General features: G+C 36.6%; 1 protein-coding gene and 1 pseudogene across 1 annotated transcript; one reads left to right on the top strand and one right to left on the bottom strand.

Moving 5' to 3' along the window:
* Nucleotides 1-5,833: 5,833 nt before the first annotated feature.
* LOC113355245 lies at nt 5,834-10,403 on the bottom strand. The gene is made up of 7 exons (XM_026598065.1): nt 10,029-10,403; nt 9,012-9,379; nt 8,689-8,918; nt 8,567-8,600; nt 7,555-7,623; nt 6,907-6,963; nt 5,834-6,207 (listed from the first exon to the last, which is right to left on the bottom strand). Exons 1-7 carry the CDS (start codon nt 10,302-10,304, stop codon nt 5,895-5,897), a joined length of 1,347 nt encoding a protein of 448 aa, XP_026453850.1. The 5' UTR covers nt 10,305-10,403; the 3' UTR covers nt 5,834-5,894.
* Nucleotides 10,404-12,884: 2,481 nt separating this feature from the next.
* Nucleotides 12,885-14,373, top strand: LOC113358969 (annotated as a pseudogene).
* Nucleotides 14,374-23,355: the final 8,982 nt, after the last annotated feature.

Below are 23,355 nucleotides of genomic sequence, written 5' to 3'. Positions count from 1 at the left end.
TATCAGTGATGAAAATTAAACCAGTATGTTTGATTATTAAACCAGTTGTGGGTGTGGATTGTCTAATTCATGTATATTATTTATGAAACAAGGCAGATCCACGGATTGGAGAGAAGAATCTTCAGGAGAACAATATTTAAAATCCTTGGGTAGGTGGTGAAGCTTGTATTATCAGTGCTACAATTGTTTGGGTATGATGTTGCTATCTCTGTATTCTGTAACATATCTTCATATTTGCATTTTGTAGCCATTCATCTGGATGCGGCAGAAATCTTGCAGGAAATTCCAGACATATCTATCATGGATTGAATATCCAAGGACTCTTTTTTCAGTTTTTGAATTGGTACTCTTTTGTGTTAACTGTTAACTACTGTCTATTGTTGCTTTTGAATTACTGAATTAGTACTCTTTTGTGTTAAGAATCGTCTGTACTCTGGATTTGAAATTCTAGTTTCTAACTTTCTATACTTAGTTTTTTTTTAAAGATTTTTGTGATTAAATCCGCGGTTAATCCGCACCCGGCCCGAAAAATCCGCAGATCCGCAAAGGGCAAATCCGCGGGTGATTGGGCCGGTCACGGTTCAATTTTCCAAATCCGCAACTTTGACGGTTTGGTTGCGGGTGACCCCTAATCCGCATCCGTCCGTCCGTTGCTCACCCCTAAGCTGCGCGTACCAGTAATACTATATGGTGATTCCGGTTAACAGATGAATCTATTCAGTAATAATATCACACGATGTCCCTGCAGATACAAGTGCGCGTACCAGTAAGCTGCGCGCGCAACAAATGGATCAAAATTGTAACAAGTAAAATAAAAATGGAATATATTCACTTATAGGCCTGTTTTCAAATCTAGGCTTTTTTTTTTATTTCTCACGAATCTAAGCTTATCAAACCATCAATTTATTGTCAATTACTCGTGCAACAATATTTCATTGATGTGGTTAGATTACTAAAATGTCCTTCCGTACGTGTGTCAGTCACACGTGTGTGGATCTGAAAGCCAAATCTAGAACGCTGAAATCTCGATGATTATTAAGCGGCCGGGATAGACGTACATTGTAGTTGTCGACACACGTGTCCTGCGCGGGAGAATGCATCTAATATCAGAAGAGAGAGATCGAGATTTCATTATCTTCCTTCTTCTTCTCTCCTGTTCTTTAGAGAGGGTTTTATTTTCAAATCAAGAGGGTTTCTATGGAATTTTGATTGCCATGGATGAGGATTACAGTGAAGAGATGGGTTCTGTGAACCGAGATATCCGAGAAGAACAAATGGGATCTACTGCTATGATTGATAGAGAATTCGAGAGTTATTACAAATCAGAGGAGATGGGTTGGTGGTTGATGCTTAATGGAAATGGGTAATGTGTTGGTAGTTAGGTCAAGAAATTGGAGATTAAGGTTTGGTGAAATTGAATTCACAGAGAGGAGATGATTAACTGAAATTGAAGTTGGGGTTCGATTTGAAATGGTTTTAGGTTCACAAACGAGATGGTGTTGTTGTTGTTGAGCAAAGAAGAAAGAGGAGAAGTTTCTGCTGCTGCAGGTGAAATTGGTGGAAGAAGGAGATGGATCTGGTGGCAGTGATGAGTATCTGAAACTGGTAGTGAGATGAGATTTGAGGTTGATGTTTCTAAGCAGAGAAGTGGTGTGACTGTTCATATGAGAAGAATTGGAGGCCCTTGTAACTACTTTTTCCAGGTTTCCGATCGGACCCAATTGCTTTCTCCTATCAGGTACTTATGAATTTCTCCCCAGACATTCTTAATAATTATAGTTTAACAAGAAGCAATTAGTTTTTAGCTTTGTTTACAGTGAATAGAGAAATTGAAGAAGAAATGTGAAGCCTCTAAATGACTACATGCATAAAACGAAGAATAGCTGCATAGATGAACCTATCTTATATCCATTAGTATGACCTAGTGACCTGTGTAAGGTCCAGCATGCTGGAAATGTTTCTGAGATAGTTAGATGCATATGTTCGTGTAGTATTTTGATGCTGATGGACTATATGATTTTCTGCAGGGTAATGATGTCTCATTGAAGATGGCACTTACTGCTGTTCAGATATGGTCATGGCTATGTAGCTTTAATCATTTACGCATCTTGGTGTCCTTTCTCTAGAAGTACTAGGACAACTTTTTCTGCCTTGTCTTCCTTGTATCCCTTCATCCAGCATCTTGAATTGAAGAACTGAGATTGTTGCAATTGCTAAACTGTAATAAACTAAGACAGTGGTCACTAGTTAAGCAATGGCTAGGTGCAGCTGAGGAATCAAGGTTGTTGCAGGTGCAGTGGTAGTATAATTGCGGATTGAAGTTGAGAACAAATGCAAGATTTGTTGTATGTGCTGGTCCTGCAAGCAAGGAAGTAATGGAATGTATGAGTTGAGTGTTAGAACTGAGATTTGAGTTGTGGTCAGCTGAGACATGGTTTTGAAGCTGAGTTTACAAAGTCAGGGAATGTGCAGAATGGTTTGTGTGGAAATGCAGGTGGTGATTGCAGTAGAAGATGTTTGTGGTTGATCTTGGTGGTGATTTAAGACAGGAAAATTGGTGGTTATATGCCTTGGTCTGGGGTTGTTCTTGCCATGGATGTGCATAATGGTTTGAGTATGGGTTTGCGAAGAAGTTGAATTCAAAAGATGAGCTCAGGGAAAGATTGATGTTGGAGGAAATTCAAGGGTTTGAGTATTCTGTGATGCAGTGGGAGTTGGCTGAGAAAGGAGGAAATTGTGGACAGAATTGCAGGCATGAATTGTTGTGGTGATGTTATTGATATCAAACAGGTGTTGGTGGTGGTTGCAAACAGTTCTCATGGCTATGATCAGTGAAGATTGAGCTGTGCCACAGTTGCTGATATGGATCTGGAATTGGTGACTGTACAAAGTCCGCCTGGCATACCCGAGTCCACGTGTACAGAGTAAACCCGTCTAGTTGGGTTCAAATTACCAATTCAAAGGACTAATAAGTCTTTTTACTTCCACTTAACGGTGCTAACTTTCCATCCATTGATTTTGGTCAAATGAGACCTAGTTTTGTAAACCATAAAAAAACAGGCCTAGATTTATAAAAAGCCCAATGAAAATTTACATTTGTGCTTCAGGCAATCACCAAATTTTCTTTCAACTGTCCCTTCTCCTCTTCTACAATTTTCTGCTTCCCTGTGGTTGCAAGTTGTTGTTGGGGTTTTGCTCCATGAAGATTCCGGAACTTACCGGAACATAACTTGTCCTAGTTTAGGATAGTTTAGGATTTCTTAATTAAGGTGTGAGTCTATTTTTAGGAGCTCTAAGACTTGGGGGCAAGGATTTATCTACTATATAAAACGGATTATATTGTGAGTAGAAATCCATTCTCTAGTAGAATCCTCTCTCAATAATGGGAGTGATTGAGTCACAACCGTTGTGTCCTACGATGGTTGGTGATGGTGTAAAATCAATGTGAGAAGAGAGACTTGTAGTGAGAATGGATATGGGAGAAATCTAGGGTTTCTAGGGTTCGTATGAGAGAAGCTAGAAGTCATGATGTTCTTCATGTTCTTGTCTAAATTCGAAGCAACCATGGTGGTGGAGGTTTATGGAAGAAGAAGAACAAAGGAAGACGTAAACTCTTTGTAATATATCTTCTTGTTTCTAACGTTTAGCGCTAGTGGGTTATATAACTAGTTGATTATATGATGCGTGACGATGTAATAACTTGTTATGATAATGAAAATTCTCGGGGTGGTTATGGTCGTGGATGTAGCCTACATAGGTGAACCACATAATCTTTGTTTCGTGTGTGATTGTCTATTATTGTATAGATTTGTAAAAAGCCCAATGAAAATTTACATTCGTGCTTCAGGCAATCAACAAATTTTCTTTCAACTGTCCCTTCTCCTCTTCTACAATTTTCTGCTTCCCTGTTGTTGCAAGTTGTTTTTGGGGTTTTGTTCCGTGAAGATTCCGGAACTTACCGGTAACTTGGGAAGTGGTTTTCTAGTTTAGGATTTTCTAATTAAGGTGTGAGTCTATTTTTAGGAGTTCTAAGACTTGGGGAGCAAGGATTTGTCTATTTTTGAAATAAAAGCAATATGGAGCTGAAATTTTTCTTTGACAATTTTCCCGTTCATGCCTCTAGGATGATGCTTTTTGAATTTCTTAAATATGTTAGCTTTTATTCACTTAATTTCTAAAGGGCACAAATGGCGATGAGCTGAAAAAAGTTAAACATGTTCTCCAGTTTGGGTCCTCGCAGCATATCACTTGGCATTGGAGATTTCTTTTCTTGCTGATGAAGGTGCCTCTCTTCCATTCAGTTCTCCCATAACTGGCGCCTTGCCCGATAAACCATCCCGTATTAATAGTTGAATATCTACTGTACCTGGATTCTCGGTTGTCTCTACCACATCCAAACCTCTGGGCTCTTTATCGAATATTGATCCACAATCTGCCAGGATAGTCTCATCAGCCGCTATCTGCAATAGAGACTTGGATATTGGCCAACCGTCCGGTTTGTCCAAGATCCCTCTTCTTCTTCATTGTTACCTACTCCAGCGAATTATGTCTCTTGAACATTGCAAACTGAGCCGCCATATTGACCATATGAGGTGAAACATTAAACAGAATTTCGACATTCTATGGAGGCCGATGCTTCTGCGTCAAACATTTGCCAGGGAATGGGTGGTGATCCTCTTGCTAAGAATGCTGAGTTGTTGGGGGAAAAAGGATGCATTATCTAATGATTCCCAAAGAAGCTAACGATTGTGCGTGATGCAACTGCTAATGCGAGGTAATCATATTGTACAAGCTATCAGCCAAATTTAAGTCTTAACATCTTTACAGCAAGACCGTAATCACCTTGACGAGTAAGGACCTTCCAAAAACGATTACAGCAAGACCACCGTGTAAGGACCTTCCAAAGACGATTTTCCTCCATCCCCATCGGACCAACAAAGCATCTTGGTTTCATCATCAATCTGGAGTAGTGTGGAAAGGAGCTGTTTTAACAAAGCATCTTGGTTACATAGCATCTTGGTTACATAGCTTGGCATCTTCATATTGATTTAACAAGTCGGGTTTCGAGAAAAACTTTAGGAAAATGAACCTATATTTTAGGTGGATTTAGACATTTATTTTCACGTACGTACATTGGACAAAAGTAGAAAAGAAAAATCTCACTTTTTTCTTTGGGAACTCAGGACCTAGTTAGCAATTTGTGATTATTCGGCCTTCTAACCAGAATATCGAACTGAATTCGTGTATCTTCTTAGCTTCCCGACTTATAATAGGCGGATTTCGGGTCTATGAGACCCAACCCACCTTTTTTCCTTAAAAACCTGTTTTGCCAAAAAAATGTGAACTCACATTATTAATTCTCTTTGATGAAAATGTATCGAATCTAAAAAAATATATATTCATTTATATTATAAAATAATGATATTACCCAAAACTTGTAACAGAAGGTATTTTTTTTACAATTTAATATGTACCCAATTTTCAATGCTGAGCTCATATTATTAATTACCGTTGAATCACGAATTAACCGAATTTAAATGTTACAAATCCGAATAAGCTATTTACTAGAAAAAATAAAACAGAAAGATGGGGCTAGGCCCGCCTGACCTCTCAAAAGGAAGAAAATGAGACAGCCAAATCAAAACCGATAATATATACAAATTCCATTTGCTTTCATCTATAGTGAATAAAATGATCACCGGACCGGTGTGTTGAACATGATACTTGGGAGACTCTTGAGCAAGCTGTTGGATTGAAGATGAATTTGACAATCTCTTTAGCTGCTTAAAAGTTTAATATTTTTTTTACCCAACTTCCAGTAAAACACATAAAATAAGAGTGAAACAAGATCTTGAAAAAAATAAAAGAGCAGAAACGATGATCCAATCTCAAATTTATGTACAATATGCTTGATATACTTCGCAATTTATATCACATGCAAATATAACAACATCAGGATCTCGATCAGGATGATACTTTATCTTATTCATCTCATCAAAGTATGGTCGTAGGGCAACATTACAACCTTTTTTAGGATCATTTGCATGTTTCAAATCAGGGTACAATATCTTATCCATCTCTTCGGATATAACAGGGGGGTCCCCCAATGCTTTGCGAGGCAAACATCTATAAGGATTCGCATCGTAAGCTTCCCCATCAAGGAAATCTTCCCCGCCGAAAGCTTCAATACAGTATTCTTCAATTTCACTGCCATTATAAGTAAAGACCAAACTAGTTAACTTGAGTTCTTATTAATGAACAACTAATCACAAAATAATATCATGAGAACGACTGTAATACTCTATCCATCCCATAAAAATTGAGCCTTTTTTCCCCCTTTATTTTTGCATAAACGAAAAAGGGAAAAGACGACATTTTTATGGGACTGAGGGAGTATGTTTTTTTCTTCTTCTAGTCCAAAACAAGTTGGGGTAGGCTAGAAAGAAAACACGACGACTTCCAAGCAGTCGCCCATCTTGGTACTGCTCTTGCTCTTTCCTATAGAAATAGTTGGTATTCAACCAGGTACATGAAAACCTCATTCATCTATCTTGGTACTGCTCTCACCCTCTATTGGTCTACGGTCTATGTTGGCTCGCCACGCCTATCACGAGCTATTTTTATGTGGAAATGGCGGTGTTTTTTACCGTTGGCTTGTCAGACCAATCACGAACCCTCCTCCTTTATCTTGGTGCAGAAAAACTACACATGTGGAGTTATAGAGGGAGTATATGTGTTGGAGTTATTAGTTTGGCATGTTTTTTTTTTTTTTTTGAAATAGCATGTGGTTGTTCTATGGAGACGGTCAGCGCAGAAACTCGAACTTCTAACCTTAAGTATGATAGTTTGTCCTCTGACCAACTAGGATATAAAAAGAACAAAAAGCGATGGTGATAATAATGGTACCTTTCAGTAGCATAGTGACCCTTGCTAGGAACTTCAATCCACAATAGCTTCTCACTACTGTTGGCACAAGCACAACATAATTTAATTGCTTCAGAACAACAACAGCAATACTGATAAAAATAACTACCATAAGTTTGCAACATTTTCTGGCTCACTCTTATGGATGATTCACAAAACCTTCAGACTAACTCTTATGAGGCACAGTTTGACTCGGCAATAAATCTTAATACAATTGAAACTCTATAAATCAATGCCTTTGGGACCAGAAAAAATTATTAATTAAACGAGATTATTAATTTAAGGAATTACAATTTAGCTTTTGTAAGCCTAGTTGGGATCAGAAAAGGTTATAAAATAATCGGGTATTAATTAATGAAGTTTCAACTGTAATGTCATAAACTATATCATTTTATGCTTTCGTCTTTATTCCTACACAACTATGAGAACCAATCCCACATTTATAGTGATGTGGTATAGGGCTGTGAATTCATTGCGTCTTATATGCACAAGCTAGCAATACCCATTCTTATTAATTAAACACACACGGATAACAATTAACAAGTCCAAGGGGTGCACATAATTAGAAAAATGATTGTACTCACATAACAAACACAAACAACACAATAAAAACAAGGTAGTAAATAATACCGATGATATGGATACGGAATCCAAATGAAGTCCTTGGGATGCTTTCCGCTATTGCGGATCTCCTTAGCACTGCCGTTAACAAAAACCAAAAAAAACACTAATGAATAACAATAAACAATTAGAGCATGAGCAATGAGCATCATTTAAATTTGTACTTTTTTTAAAACATGGAATGATAAGATTTTTTCACTTCAAGAAAGTACTCCCCAGCACATCCTATATTTGAGAGTTGCAAATAAAACATTTCTACTACAAATTTAAGTAGAAAGTAATATCAAGATTTCCTTCATGACTATGATCTGGACTAAATTATCTTGGAAATACATCCTTAGGCAAAGCACTATGGTCGGACATTTCGCTTGGCTGTAGCTTAAATATAGAAATCTGAGTGACATTGCACCTCACTATAGGAGAGGGGCTTGGCTTAGCCTATTGAGACAGAAACTCAGTTTTCGTCCAATAAGTAAATACGATAACTCGGGTAGTCAGGTTCCATATACTGATTTTTACATCCGATATTTCGGATAAATAAGGAAATCCCGAACATTTAGGCATTATCCATCCAAGACCATACATATTTTTCTAAACGGAAACTCCGTTTCTGTGACTCATTGCTTAGCTTAAACGAGGAATAGATCTGTTCCACTCTTTAGCGAAGCAAAACGAATTCGCCACATTAAAGCTAAGCGATGGTTCATAGTATGTCTTTCGCTATAATTAAGCTATAGCTACGCGAAACAGGCTACTATACAATTAAGCTATAGTGCTTGGCGTTACCTTTGAAGATGCATTTTTGCCAAATTCTATTTTAAGTTTGCTTATACTACATATTAATGACATGAAAAATTAGATAAAATTAGAGCTCCACAAAGGTTTTTCTTTTTATACTAGTGTTTTAATATTTCTAGCTTATACCACATACCATGTAACACTCTTTTGACCCTAGCATTGGAGATGCTTTTATGTGTGATGATCAATAAAAAAGATGATTACCATGAGTTGATAATAATACCTGACAAGTGGATGTCCTCTTCGTCGATATTGTTCTGTGTAAACCGTAATAAATTCAGTAAGAATCAAAACAGAATCAAAACATATGCCCGTCCAACAAATTGAAACATTAAACAATATTACCAATTGCAGGGTCCGCAGGAATCCCTTCATCATTCAAAAACGTTGTTAAGAGGGATTCAGGAGTAATCTGATCAGTAGTAGTAGTAGTAGGAGGAGGAGAATTGGATGAATCTGAAGAGTACATGTCTCTGTTAGCCATGTACTCGTGTAAGAAGTTAGTGGTGCTGGGTGTGATCCCTATGATCTTTAAACGTCTTTGATATTCTTTCTGCAAGTCATTATCCAATTTCCTTCATAAAAAAAAAGGTGCGCGATAAGAAACCAATGTTACAAGATATAGGGAATGAAACAACTGATAGAAATCGATTCTAGTAACTACTTACGCATAATCAAGTCCTTTGTAATATATATTTTCTTCATCTGGAGCATATGCATACTTGATACAGAAACTGTCTATGGAAAACCCATCTGGATAAGCAATGACTCCATACACCAAAGTAGTCCCGAGGTAATTCGTATTAGTTACAACTAAGCGTATGCTGGACTGCGGATCATTAACACTATCCTTGTCTTGGTCATTCTGCTTATCTGATTCATCACTGTTTTCCTCCTTGTTAACATCAGTAGAGAAATCAGGCATGTGAACAATAACTTTGATATAATTACCCATGTATTCTCTAGTCAATATTACAGTTTGCTCCCCTGGCTTATCTTCAATTTTAAAGGGGAATTCACTTGGTGTCTCCACCACCTACCAAAACATATAAAAACAGCGCATTTCATCACGGTCATCATAAAAATCTTGATACAGCATATCTACTATTGCAGAGCAGTTTGTGGTGTTGTATTTCTAATATCCTTAACTAGTGAAATAGCTAGGGCTAGGCGACATATTGTCGGCCAGAAAGCAGGATGTAGACACGTTATGAAATCAACAATATTTCCTACTAAAACCTATATATTATAAAAAGAAGATGCAGTTGTTTGTGTAAGGACCAAGGACAACCACTATCGGTCGAAAAAGACAAAAGACAAAGCAAAAGACAAATGATGATCAAGATCAATCTAACTGTGCAGTTTCCTAACAATAAATTGTTGCTAAACCCAAATTAATTGTGAATAAATAAGTATCTATATCGAAATCGAAGTGTCTGTGCTACAGAGATTGTAGCTGACATTTTTTATATCAGTGTTTAAGGACAATATGACAACTATCCAGAGGGCGTTTTTGATCTAAGATTTCTATTCTTATATCTTCCAGCAGGTCAAAAATAAAATAAAATCTGATTCAGTTAATGACACACTCTTTCCGGCTAAAGAATGGAAAATCTTTCAATTTGACGACCACAGTATATCAATAATGTAATTCGATAGATAGAATTTCATGAAAATAAACGTACCTTTTTAAGAAGATCTTTTTCAGCTTCCTCACCGGCAGATATGATTTTATCAGATTCAGGCGGTCTCTTCTTACCGATAGAAGAAGAGAAGTGACGAGTTGTAGTCCGAAATAATACATCTTGTCTATAAATTAAACTACTACTTCGGCTAATTGTATTGCTGCTGTTCTTCAATTGAGGGGTGATGAAGATGGAAGAAGATCTATGAGCGGTCCTCGGATACGCTAGTAGTACCGGGGTTAGCGAAGATGCAGCTTTCTTGATGATTCTCGCCATTTAAATAATTAATTTGCCTGATTAATCAGAAATCTCCACCTCCACGTTCGTTTTCTCTTTACAGGGTTAGGGTTTGATTTGATACAAAAAAGAAGAGGAATCAGGGTTTGGTTTTACCAGCTCCAATTCTGAAGATACGAGTGTTTATTTCTTGCTCGTCAAATGGGTCTGGATATGGATCTCCTTTGTTAAGTTCGTCCGGCCCAAAGGATTTTTTTTTACGGTATGGTCACTTTATTATATATGAAATGGCAGCCAACGATCAGATATAGTAAAAAATTTACGGACCTAAAAGGGCTCCCTCTTTTAACTTACCTCCACTCCCAACAAAAAAACATGCAGCCTTCCCTTTTATTACAAACCTTTGATCCTTCCGGACGAATCTCCGAGAGAATGTAATTCAATATTAAGTGAAAATTAATTCAATTTTCTCTCACGTGATAAAAATAGTAAAGACAAGCGAATATATATTCATGACAAAATAAAATATAATATCGAATAAAAATTGATTTAATTTTCTCCGATATCTCAAAAATAGCGAAAGAAAGCGAATACTCATTGCAGAACACTGAAATCCACCTCTACTTATTATAAAATTATGTTTATGTGTTATTTGTTTTGTTCACAATATTTTTTACTATCTAGCATTCCAAATACATGATTTCCTTTTTACATGATTCAAGCATGGTCATTCGGACAGTGTGTTTAACAAAAAATTGGAAAAATTAATGAAACTTCAATATTGCAGGCCCATCATATATCATTCGTCGCATTTTACCGGATTTTAACAAAAATGATTTGTTTTAATTTAATGTAAGAAACGCAATGAGGGGTGGCCGAAGGCAGGGCTAATGACTGGAGCGAAGTCGTAACAAGGTAGCGTAAATAGAAGCTCTAGAAGCTTCACCTAGTTCACTCGCCCAGTTTCTTTGCATCTACGGCACTAAAGGCGGCGTCATTTATAGCCTAGCCATGTATGACTCTGGGACAAAGGTATATCGGTATCCCTGATTTCGTGCCTCATTTCATTGGAAATAAAAAAAAATAGTTTGAATATTATTTTGATAATAGTTAAAACAATGTAATTGGCCCTTTCGATGTGAATAATATGTTTTTCGTCGTTTGATTATAAATCCGTCTTCACGGATATGGGTCGGTTTAAAGAAGGGAATATTAAGAAAATACTCATGTGAGGAAAGCCAATTAGGAATGATAGACAGCGTACATCCACTTCCGGAAAGATTTTGTTGAAAATCTTTGACCATGGTTTCGTATTTCTGACCAGGTGGAGGCATGTTTTTAATATGAGAATGAAGAACAACCAAATCTTAAGAAATAAGAAAAGTGAATTACAGCAGCAGAAGCGCAATATGAGGAAGAATAAAAAAAAATTGCAGAGAGACAAAGAAGAAGATAAAAAGAGAAAAGAGGAATGGTAAGTGGAGTATATATAGAGAAAAGGAAAAAGTAACAGCATTTAATGCGAAGAGACGTGTCGAGTAAAAAGGAGCGGTTGAAAGAGACGTGTCAGAATATAAAAGGAAGAGACAAATACGTGTCTGCATGAAATACGGAATCAAGTCAGTTGGAAAATAAGAGAAGAATGAACAATATATCGATATTTGGAAATACAACTTCTCATTCTCTTCTCAACTTCGTAGAGAAATCACGAGAAGAGGCAAGATGTACGGTTATAACCTCGCAAGTCACGGTATCTAGAATTGTAGGATTACAATCTCGCAAGTGACGAATATCAGCATAGAAATGATAAAAATCACAGAGTACGAGGCATAGAATGTGAGATAATAACTTCACATACTTAGTTCGCAATATTCCATATTCAAGAAAGGATAATTCATGTTTCTTATACTTTTTAAGATTTCGCAACTTTAACAAAATGAATTTTTCCTTAAAAATCGCTCTTCAAGCAATATTCAAGGAAAAAGAGGCAAGATGTAGGACCAGAATCTCGCGAGAACTAGAAGTCAGCGAGATTATAATCAGAAAGCGTTTGCGAAGACTTCGCAGAATTATCTGAAGAATAACGTAACCGATAGTGACAGTTGTATCACGAGGAAAGTGTGAAGATCTTGCGAAAATAAGAATTTTGCGAGATCAATCATTGTACATCTGCGAGAACATCACAAGCCAGATTCGAAAATAAAGGTTGTCTTAGCTGTCATCCACTATGTAATACCCTATATAAAGGGTTGAGTAACTTTGGAAGAAGGGGAGGTTTTTCTGGAGTGTCGAGTAAGCCAATAGGAGAGAAAGTCTAAATATTAGTCTGTAATCTTCTTGTTTTGTGTCTACTCTGTAAATTCATAAGAAAAACTTTAATAAAATCTTGATTCATAATTGTTGATTATAGTGAGGGGTGTATTGTAGGATTTCCTACGATTACATTAGCACTCTTATCATCATTTTTGTGTTTAGATCTAGAAATTATTATCAAGATATCATGAGGGGTGTGTTGTAGGGAAACCTGCAACTACATGTGCGGTACTACTTAATTGCATCCTGTCTTCATCATACAAATTAGCAACAACTTAATTTGAAATTCTTATATTCTGTTCAATTTTAGCCACCCTCTTTGGGCAGCTGTGGAGATTACAACATGTATCGCCTGAGAAGAAATCAATGTGGCAAAGAGAAATGGAATGTCTTCTATGTATCAGTGACCACATTGTCGAATTGACACCATCCTGACAAACATTTCCTTATGGAACCAAGCTTGAGGCATTCCTTCCCACTAGAATCTACAAATAAATTTATTGCCAACATATCATCTTGATTCACCAACAATTAGATCGCTGATTCTCATTACATCGTCTTAGTTATGTCTATGTTGTATGTATCAATCAGATTAGTAATCATCCCAGAAACTTTAGGTAGTGCTTGTTAGTATCAATGTCTGACTAACTCAAATTTAGGATGGGGATCGCCTGAATGAGCTTCATGACTTTCTTATCTAATCAAAGTTTTCCACCTTTATGACTTAGGTCATGACTTGCAGACCCCGGTCAGATATTTTTATCAATCTTCCAGCTCTCTGCAAAATGGACAACATGCTTCTTGTAAGGTTCATCAGCCTTTGTTATTTTCTTTTTCGTTTTAGGCAGGAACCGTTCGTTGAAATTTTTTATTATCTACGACAGGAAATACTAGATAGTTTTAGAGACACGAAATTCTAGTATGTTGACAAAAGCTCCAGATGCTGATGGCTCGGCCTCTTTCCGTAAACCCTTGCAGCGCCAAGAGGAGAAGTGGTGGCTACCTGTACCTCGAGTACCACTGGGAGGTCTCTAGGAAAGTTCCTTGGAAACACTTGCATCATAAGCGTGATTGTACGACCCAAATCCTTAAAGTTGTTATAGCCATTAACAACATTGCTTGAGATGAAATGGAAGTGCCTGAATCATTCTTATAAGCTCTTCCAAATGTAATACAGATCTCACCTGTAATCGGTTCCCACTGTTGTATGGGGCAATGCATAGTAAGTGACATTTTGATTTGTGTATATCAGAATGGGAGAGCCAGCTTAGGAGATGTAATATACTATTATATTACGTCAGATCAGTTCTCTCCAGAATGCTTTCTCAATTGTCTCGATCTAACATCGGAGCACCAGGCTCGATCTCTAGAGATTGCTAATCTGGATGAAGCCTCCATTTATGTGTGGTGACGAAGAACAAACGCGAGAACTGCAAACAATACTACCCGGTCCACACCAAAATCATCGTGGGAGAAGGTTAAAGACTTGATGGGCGACGGAGATAAGAGGGAATTGCTTGCAAACAGAGCTGAAAGCCTCTTGCTTTTCCTGAAGCAGTAGTTCCCTGGTCTCTCTCAGAATACCTTGGATATAAGCAAGATCCAATTTTTCAATGTTTGAAAACACTTATCATGCTAATTGCTTAAGTCTTAGTTTAACTAATCTGAAGAATCTGAAATTTTAGTTTAATTTCTTAAATTTCACTGCTCCAACGAATCTGAAACTTTTTACCTCTTACAGGATGTTGGAAAATCCATTCTGGAGAGCTACTCACGAGTTACTTCTCCCGTTTAACTTAATGTTTTATCTAGTACACTGTTATTTTGTTAATCACTATAGAATGATACGCCGATGTAAATAAAATGGTTAGGAATATGAGCACCGCATTGAATACGAATACTGTTAATTTTAATCAATTCGATTTTGTAATGTTTATATTCAGATTCAAGGGTCGGACCATGGCTGCATATGTTCTGCTGACCGCCTCAGAATCTTGGTAAGCGATTCTGTCTATGAAGTCTGAACATTAACAGCTACAACTAAAGATAATTGCACTCGAGGTAGTATATATTCCAGAATGATTTCTTATGAGTTTGATCTCTACCTGTCAAACATTAGCATTTGTATTAGACAAACACATCAATGACAACTATATCATGGTCTATATTTCTGTTGATTGAATTCCCATGAATATTACCTACTAACATTTGGAACGTCATCTGATGGAATATTCAAATTGAAAGCAGGATGTGGCGCATTATGATTTCTCCTTTCACCAGACGCAATCAAAACTGAGCTTTACGGTTTGGGCTATACTACTAGATGGAAATTTAAGTAGTTATTTTAGTGTAAAGGTTGATTTCATTTTCCGGAACCATGGAGTGAAATATGGGTACCTAATGACAGACTGCTGAACATAAAGGTAAGACTCACCTACACAACATGTTCATTTTATTACTCCCTCCGTCCCATTAATAAGTGACCTAGTTACTTTTAGATTTTGTCCCATCATTAAGTGACCTATATCACTAAACAAGGAGATATTCCTAAAATTATCATTTTGATTGATTATAAGAAATATAAGAAATATGCATAATTTCATAGTCATGTTTATATACGTTAAGTAAATGTTTTAAAATGCTTTACAATGGTATGAAATTTGCGAACATCCGTGGTGTAGTTTGAGAGATAAATCATTTCACAATTTCACTATTTATTATCTATAAGGGTAAAATTGTAAAAAATGCTTAAAAATACATTTTCCCTTGCTTGTCTTAAAAATTGTGCAAACTTGAACTAGGTCACTTAATAGAGAGGGGGAGTATAATTTGATGTATGCGCACCTGGAATGCATTTACATGGTTAACAGGCAAGTGCTCACCAGGTTCCAAAAATCCACCAACCAACTTATACGTTAATAGATGTGACAATACCAACTGTAAAATAGAATGTGACAATGCCAAATGTAAAATAATTTGAGTAGGAGACGGGTGTGAGGATTTTGCAAGACAAGACGGATAGAATGAAAACCTGGAGAACTTTGAGAAATGGTGTCATGATGGTCCAACAGAACCAGTTGAGCCTGCAAATGCACATATGTAACAGAAATGGAGAAATGGTTAGATGGTCTTGGTGTCAGGTAGCGAAAGAGCTCTAAAAAGTTTAAGGAGAAGAAATCAAGAATAAATTGAATCGACAGAGATATGATGGTAATCAGCTAAATGTGTAAAATTTGCAATGTAGTAGTGGCTTTGTTGTTTGGTTACATTTTGCAGTACTTGGAATTTAAAAAACAAGGGGCAATGTGAAATGAAATCTATAGAATCAACAAAGGGCATATGCTTACAAAACAGAAGTGTTTGTAATAATGTAATTTTTCACCAAAAGGAGTACGCTCTTCTGTGTTGTATTGTGTATTTATGTAGTTACAAACAAAAGAATTATGGTGAAGAGGTTGTCAAAAATGTAATTTAGCACCAGTTATCACATAACCCCTGTTCAGCAACGGAATTATCTATAAATGAACATGCCCGCCTGCAGTAGTCTAACCTGCACTACAGTTCCAGGCTAGGCAACTACGGTGTCATGCTGTGGGATAGGGTGTGTCAAATTAAGTTTCAGAACCAACAGAAAAATGTCTCTCTATCTTCGTCTACTTTCGTGCACAACAAAAAAACATGATAATGACACCCATTTCCAACATATATTATCAACATAAGTTGATTTGAATGATCCTGTAAATTAATGCCGAGTGCATAGTGTTTAATTTCTATGGCATGTACTGGGAGCTATTATTGAATTTGATTAAACTGGGTGTGTGCTCAAAGCTTAAGGGTCATACAATCAATCATTTCCGTTTGTGTATATATGTACCCTCAATTCTTACCCGGTATTCCACGATGTTTTACAACCCAGCTAACAACCCTGTGAAATAGCCCATGCCATTTGGCACGGGTTATTCCCTAGTTGTCTTCATATCTTACTTTCCAATGCTTACTTTGCAGCGGTAGTGTAAGTAGTGCTGAACTATCACAACGTGCTCGAAATGGCTAAGGTGCGTGTGATTGCAGAAGCCTTATTTTACCAACGTAAATGGTGCAAATTCACATCTAACCGAAACTGGCAGCGAAACTCGAAGCGCGTACGTGCCTAATCCTGTGCTTACTCATTCACATAAGGTTTGTGGTCATCTTTTATCAATCATATATGTCTTTTACACTAGTTATTATATATATTCTCGGTTTGCAGTAATAACCGTCGGGAAACCGAGGTTACGTTAATCTCGAACCGGCATGCTTTCATAGAAGTCAATTTCATAAAACATCCTACTTTAGATAACTAGCTCGACTCATTTTACTTCCATATTTAGATTAAATGATCGGATAATACTATCACGAATATATAATCAATACGATAATAGACAATCACACACGACATAAAGATTACGTGGTTCACCTATGTAGGCTACATCCACGACCATAACCACCCCGAGAATTTTCATTATCATAACAAGTTATTACATCGTCACGCATCATATAATCAACTAGTTATATAACCCACTAGCGCTAAACGTTAGAAACAACAAGACATATTACGAAGAGTTTACCTCTTCCTTTGTTCTTCTTCTTCCATAAACCTCCACCGCCATGGTTGCTTCGACTTTAGACAAGAACATGAAGAACATCATGAATTCTAGCTTCTCCCATACGAACCCTATAAACCCTATATTTCTCCCATACCCATTCTCACTACAAGTCTCTCTTCTCACATTGATTTTACCCCATCACCAACCATCGTAGGACACAACGGTTGTGACTCAATCACTCCCATTATTGAGAGAGGATTCTATTAGAGAATGGATTGGAACTTGTATTGATGGTGGCGTGAACTGTTTTGCACCCACAATGGTGGTTTCGTTTTCCATGGCTCAGAAACAAGCCCTGATACCAATTAATGGCAACTGCAAGATGAAACTTAGCTTATATAAAGACAACTCTCTTTATTGATGTTTATAAAATCTCTCAAAACTAAACACAAGCTCTAATCTTGCTCCTATGATCAACCACAACTTTGGTGATCATATATATATAGAACTATGAATTCCTTTTCCTAGTCCTATTACCTTATTACATGTCTGTCCTTTTCTTAGAACTAGATGACTTCTAATTCCCTTAGGATTACATAAATTTCCTAATCTTGTCCTAACCAACTTGTTAGTGACTTCTATGTTGAAGTTTAACCAACACTCCAGGTCAATTTAACGTTGTCTTACTAACGCCATTTCAAACAATATTCATTCCGCACCTAGCACTCAAAGGATTCCAGATTGGCATTTGGACATACCAAATTTTAGATTTCGACTAGAATACTAAAACCGCAATGCTTCGATTAATTAAGAATGTCCATCATTTGTTTTCACTATTACTATTGGCGTAGTAATATTTGGTCTCATGCATGCAGGTTGTTGCTATTCCAGTGGTTCCAACTATTTGAGTGTCGCTTACTTTTATAAAATTTGAATAGCTAGAACTATCAGGTCACAGGAGTTCAAGAAAAACCTGGAGTGGTGCATCCCTCTATTGGTTCTTCATGGGTTCAGTGGATGAAATCTCCATATATATATATATAACCATTAAATTACATCAGTTGCTGTCCCTAGAATCCGTGCGAAGGAGATCCACGGGAACCCCTTTGCAATACCATCAGATTGTACTTACTTGGATAAAAAGCACAATCTGGTATGCAATTATGGCCAAATAAGACCTTAAACTATAGGCTAAATGATAATCTATCAAATGATTGTGTAGTGTATGATGGTGCAATTTGATAACCCGTATGGTCTTCTGCTTCCGTTTGTTTCTTCATCTCCATAGTCTAGTTTTATGTAAAATTATCATGTGGTGGAGAAGTTCTGTCATTGCTAGTTCTTCTTTTCTTTTTTTTTGATTTTTTGGTCGTGAAATGTAATCTGGATGCAGTTAAAGCATACCTAGCTAAATCTCTTAGGGCCTGTTTTCATCTCCTTGTGGTTTAATGAAGGGTCTTTGATATAGATGCATAAAGAAAATTTATAGTGAGAGATTAAAACTCGGACAGAACATTGATCCTTACCAAAAGAAAAAGGATATGATCATACTAATAAGAATCCTTGATATCTCCACAATAATAGTAATAACATAACAAAATTTAATCCTTAAAACCAGTTTTCTGCCAAATCGCATCACCAACTCTGCTTAAATCTCTTCCTTACAAAGTTCGTCCTATTCCTTGGTGAACATATAATGAAGAAATTTGAGTTCTCCTAGCTAGAAATTCATGAGGAGGAATTCGAATCCTACCATTTCAGTCACCTACTATGCCTGGACCCTGAAGGTTACATATGGCGCCTATGGGGACTTGAAAACCACACCAGTCCTAGCATCAACACCCAAAATTGTCGTGTGTCAAGTGCTGGGCCTTGGGGTACAAACCTAAGGGTGTTTTGGTAAATTGTGTAATATCCTTCCATAGAACCCTAATAGGGACCACCAACGCTTTTTTTCATTTTAAATCGATTCAATTGAATGGGAATTGATTTTTTTTTCTCGAAATTGAGTCAACAATCGGAGAGTTATCGTCCCCAACTACGGTTAGGAGCGATGAAAACGAATGGAAGCCGACCCAATTGACGGCTAATGCGGCATGATAATGGTCAAAAAACCTTCACCTAAACTTTTAATTTTAATCTTGATCGTTGATTGCCAACAAAATTCAGCCATCAGATCTAAAACTGTTACAGAAATGTTACAATTGTTACAATATAAGTGTTACACGAATATAACATTCATATATGTTATAAAATCACTGTTTACAGATATTGTTGCAAAAGCTGTTACAAATTGCGTCACAAAAATCAAGTCCCCCTGCTTTGGTCATCCCAGCACCGCTGAAGCAGTCATCTAGTTTTACATCCACACAACACAATTTAGAGTTTCTTTTTAGTTTTCACTGAGCAGTAGAGCTCCAAGAGGCGAATCCTAGATCCCTCTAATTGGTTTTACCTCTGTTTTGATTCTCAATTGTTCTTATATTTTGTTCAATTGATTTCTTTATTTTTGTTTTTCGAAATTAAAATTTAGGTTTTGGATTATAGAGAGATTGGGTGTATCGAAATTAACCCGAAGGATTTCTGTTCGAGATTGGTTGCTCGGTGAAGGTGGCAGTTCGTACTCTCCATATTTGTTATCCTCCTTTCCTGATTTGATTTATTTTGTTCATCATGCAAATGATATTTAGGTCTTGTTCTTTGTGTTTTTCTTAAACTGGATCTCTTTTACATAACTTTACTTGCCGGAGTTCTCTAATCTGAAAGTACGTCAGCGGCGGAATCAAAAATACGTCAATGGTGGAATCTGAGAGTTAAAATGATAGCATGGATGCAAGTTTTTCTGGTTATAATATATGATCACTTAACATATGCCTTTAAAGAAACTTAGGTTAAGAGTTAACATTTGACATTGTATCATCTGATTACATTCTTTTTCTGGTAGATACTTTGTTTCCAGTGGTTTTAATTGAGAACTGTTACATTAGGCAAATATGATTAGGGTACAGATTAGGTTTAGGAAATTAGAGTGAAAATGATATGTAGGAGTGGAAAAAGATTAGCTAATCTAAATCATCTTACTCGGCTACATCATACTTATTGTGAATTCTCATTGATGCAGTCACACCAATCTTTGCTTTATTATTTGTACTCATTAATAGATTGCTAATCTCCATTGCTTGATAGAAAAATGTTGAATATGTAGCCAGTAATGGTATTATCTAAAGAGGACTAGGAATCATTTGGTCATACTTAAGTTGGAACATGTTTAGGCATAGGCAGCGAAAATGTTTGATTGAAAACTGAGAAAGCCAAAGTAGAATTGCTTATTGGCCGAGCAGACTAGACTAGTTATAAGTTTATGAATAAATTAATTAAGATATGAAATTCTCATTTTAAAATAGCTTATGAATCTTTTACTTCCTTGGATGCGAATTTTGTTTGTGAATTGAATATCTGATTTTTTATGTAGCTCTTTGGGAATATAATCTGTTTTCCGGAAAAATAAGTAATGTTAGGACATTCATTTTGTCCGGAAAAAAAATTCAAGTTCAAATTTTAAGATTTATGATGGAAATGAGATGAACGTGCAATGTGGTGACATATGTGGTTTTTGTTTCTCAATGATGGCATGTACAAAAAGAGTTTGAGCAAAGTCGTTGGTATGTCTGAAACAATTATAGACAGACAAACACTGATCTGTCTTTGCTGAGTTCTACTATGATTTGTGTATACACAGATTTCTGTTTCAAACAATCTGTTTATGATTTCTGTTTAAAGCTTTAAATAGGTTCAAAAGTGGGTTTAAAGGTTTAAAGATTAAATTGGGTTTATAGGTTTTATCACCAATATTTTTTTCACGATTTTACGGATTTTTCTTGTTTCTTTTTAGTATGTGTTATGTGAGTATGATGTATCTTTATAATAATTATCCAATTTTGTTTATTTTGGGTCGGATAAGCTAAGTCGTCTTATATGGTGAGGTTATTTGAAGATATCCTATTCTTATTTGACTGAATTTGAAAATGTTCAAATATCTATTTTTGTTGATTTTAAAATAATTTGGGAATCATATTCTGACCGATTTTAAGACATCCATTATCTTGTTGTCATCTTGATTGGTGTTTTACTTGTGGTGTATTTGGTATTTCACTTACGTTATAGTTGTGTTATTTTGGCCTCTAAATGTCAACAAACTTTTTCTATTAGACGGTGTCATTTTTATAATGTCATTAGAATATATTCTACATTTTTATTTTTACGAATAATGGCCACTAATAAGTGATGACTAATCATGTTTACCTCTAGTTTTTACTGTTTGTTTTTCTTGTGGAATTTTTGAAGTCTCAAAATACTAGAACATTGTGGATACCAAAACATTTTTAAAATTAGCATAAAAATGGAAGAACCTTTCCGGACAAACTCTATACCAAACAGCATGATACGATGCATTACTAATTTTTTGTTGGTGTGGCATGTGAGCCCAATTAAAATTTATTAACATTCTATAACACCTACCCGAGGCCATAACAAGGTCACAAAACCAAAACAGTCTAGTCTGCTCGTAGAATACTGATATCTTCAATCTTGGCTAATAGGACCATAATAATATCATAGTAATCCTATCAATCCGATCCCTTACCTGCAAACATTGTAGGAATGTATTTGAAGTTCCAGGAATGTTGAACATTGTGTGCAGCGAAGTGAAACGTTATAGACATTTACATTACCTTCTCAGGAACTTGGAGGGATCAAATGGGTATAAGAATTTGCCTCCCAATTACTTGTCTGATCGGATGTGCACACCACCAGTGGGTTGAAATGTTGTCACCAGTGACGGTCTATTAGTAAACTGATATAGTCATCTGCTTCTAGTTTTCCTGGTTTGGATCTATACTGGTAGCTGTACCTGGTAATTACATCTTATGTTGCGGGGCGTTTAGCTATATTTTTCCCCTAGTCGCCTTAGGCGCGCCTAGACCCTAGGCGAGGGGAAGGGCTTGGCGTCGAGCATCTCACACTACAAAGATTAAATGAATGTTTAGTCCAGTCTTTTAATTATCTCAATCACCGTCTTAATTTACTAGCACAAACACTTCAATTAAAACACAGGACTTCTAGATCAGACAATCTTGTACTGCTTCATTATGTGATTTTTCTGGAGATTCACTTTTAACTTGTTTTCTGCTTCTTTTTTATCATGTCTTGCACACTTCAGTTCTACATAAACTTCCAATGGCAGTTGTATTGGAAAATCCCCGAATAACTCCATCTGTCGGAACATTTTCGGAGGATGAAAGGGAGAAGATGCGTATGAAAAAGCAGGAAATACTTGCTCTCTGGTTGAAGATGGATGATGAAGCAAGATTGTTGGGTCCTACTACTCAGTGCAGGAAAGCAGATAGTTCTGAGATAACTTATCCGTTGGGATATACCAAGAAACCATGGGTTGAAAATGTTCCGCTGGTTGGAACTAATTCATTGCTGCAAGAAAAAAAGAACCGGGTAATAAGGCTAACTGATGTCATGATCTTTCCCAAGGTAGGAGGCCAAGGTGGAAAACAAGAGACCAGTACCGGTACCCTTGAAGTCCATGTAAACGGGTTCGTATACACTGCCTCTGGTTTCCGTAAGCATTTTTATTTTGACGATATCAAAAGTTGTTTCTTCCATCTTGGGGGCAAGTTTGGGACGCCTCTCTTACACTTTCACTTGCACCCCTCCTTGAAGAAGCGGGCAGAGAGGACAAAAGATATCGAATTCCATTTGGTGAAATGCCCTCGGGGACAGAATAGACAGAAGAGGTCTGATCATGATTCAAATAAGATTGAGAAAGGGAAGCAAAACAGCTTGGATGATAAACGTTTAAAAAAGTTTGTCGATGAAGTTCATGCTCGATGGATTTCCCTGCCTATATCACCTAATCTGTTTGATGAGATAGAGAAGAAGTACTAACACTACAAAACAGGTGGCTTTTAGGGATGGCCATTTTTTCAAAACCGTCCCTAGAGATGGTTATTTGGGACGTTCATGGTCTGACCGACCCTATAGGTCACGTGATAATTAATTTAAGGCTATTTTTAGGCCGTCCCTAAAAGAAAGTATGACAAAAAAGTATTAGTGACGGTAGAATAGGGGACGGACACAAAACCGTCACAAATGCTTTTTGGGACGGTTTTAGGACTTCTTGG

This window comes from Papaver somniferum, chromosome 3 (assembly GCF_003573695.1).
Source record: "Papaver somniferum cultivar HN1 chromosome 3, ASM357369v1, whole genome shotgun sequence".
NCBI lineage: Eukaryota > Viridiplantae > Streptophyta > Magnoliopsida > Ranunculales > Papaveraceae > Papaver > Papaver somniferum.
Note: the sequence above shows the minus strand (reverse complement) of the source record. Positions and strands in the feature narration are given on the sequence as shown.

What these genes read in the sequence shown, in the direction of transcription:
- LOC113355245 (XM_026598065.1), bottom strand. Translation starts at nt 10,304, where the DNA reads ATGGCGAGAATCATCAAGAAAGCTGCATCTTCGCTAACCCCGGTACTA. An exon ending in TACAAAGGACTTGATTATGC is followed by an intron (nt 8,919 to 9,011) that starts GTAAGTAGTTAC and finishes TTTTTTATGAAG; the next exon opens with GAAATTGGATAATGACTTGC. An exon ending in AGAGGACATCCACTTGTCAG is followed by an intron (nt 7,624 to 8,566) that starts GTATTATTATCA and finishes TGTTAACGGCAG; the next exon opens with TGCTAAGGAGATCCGCAATA.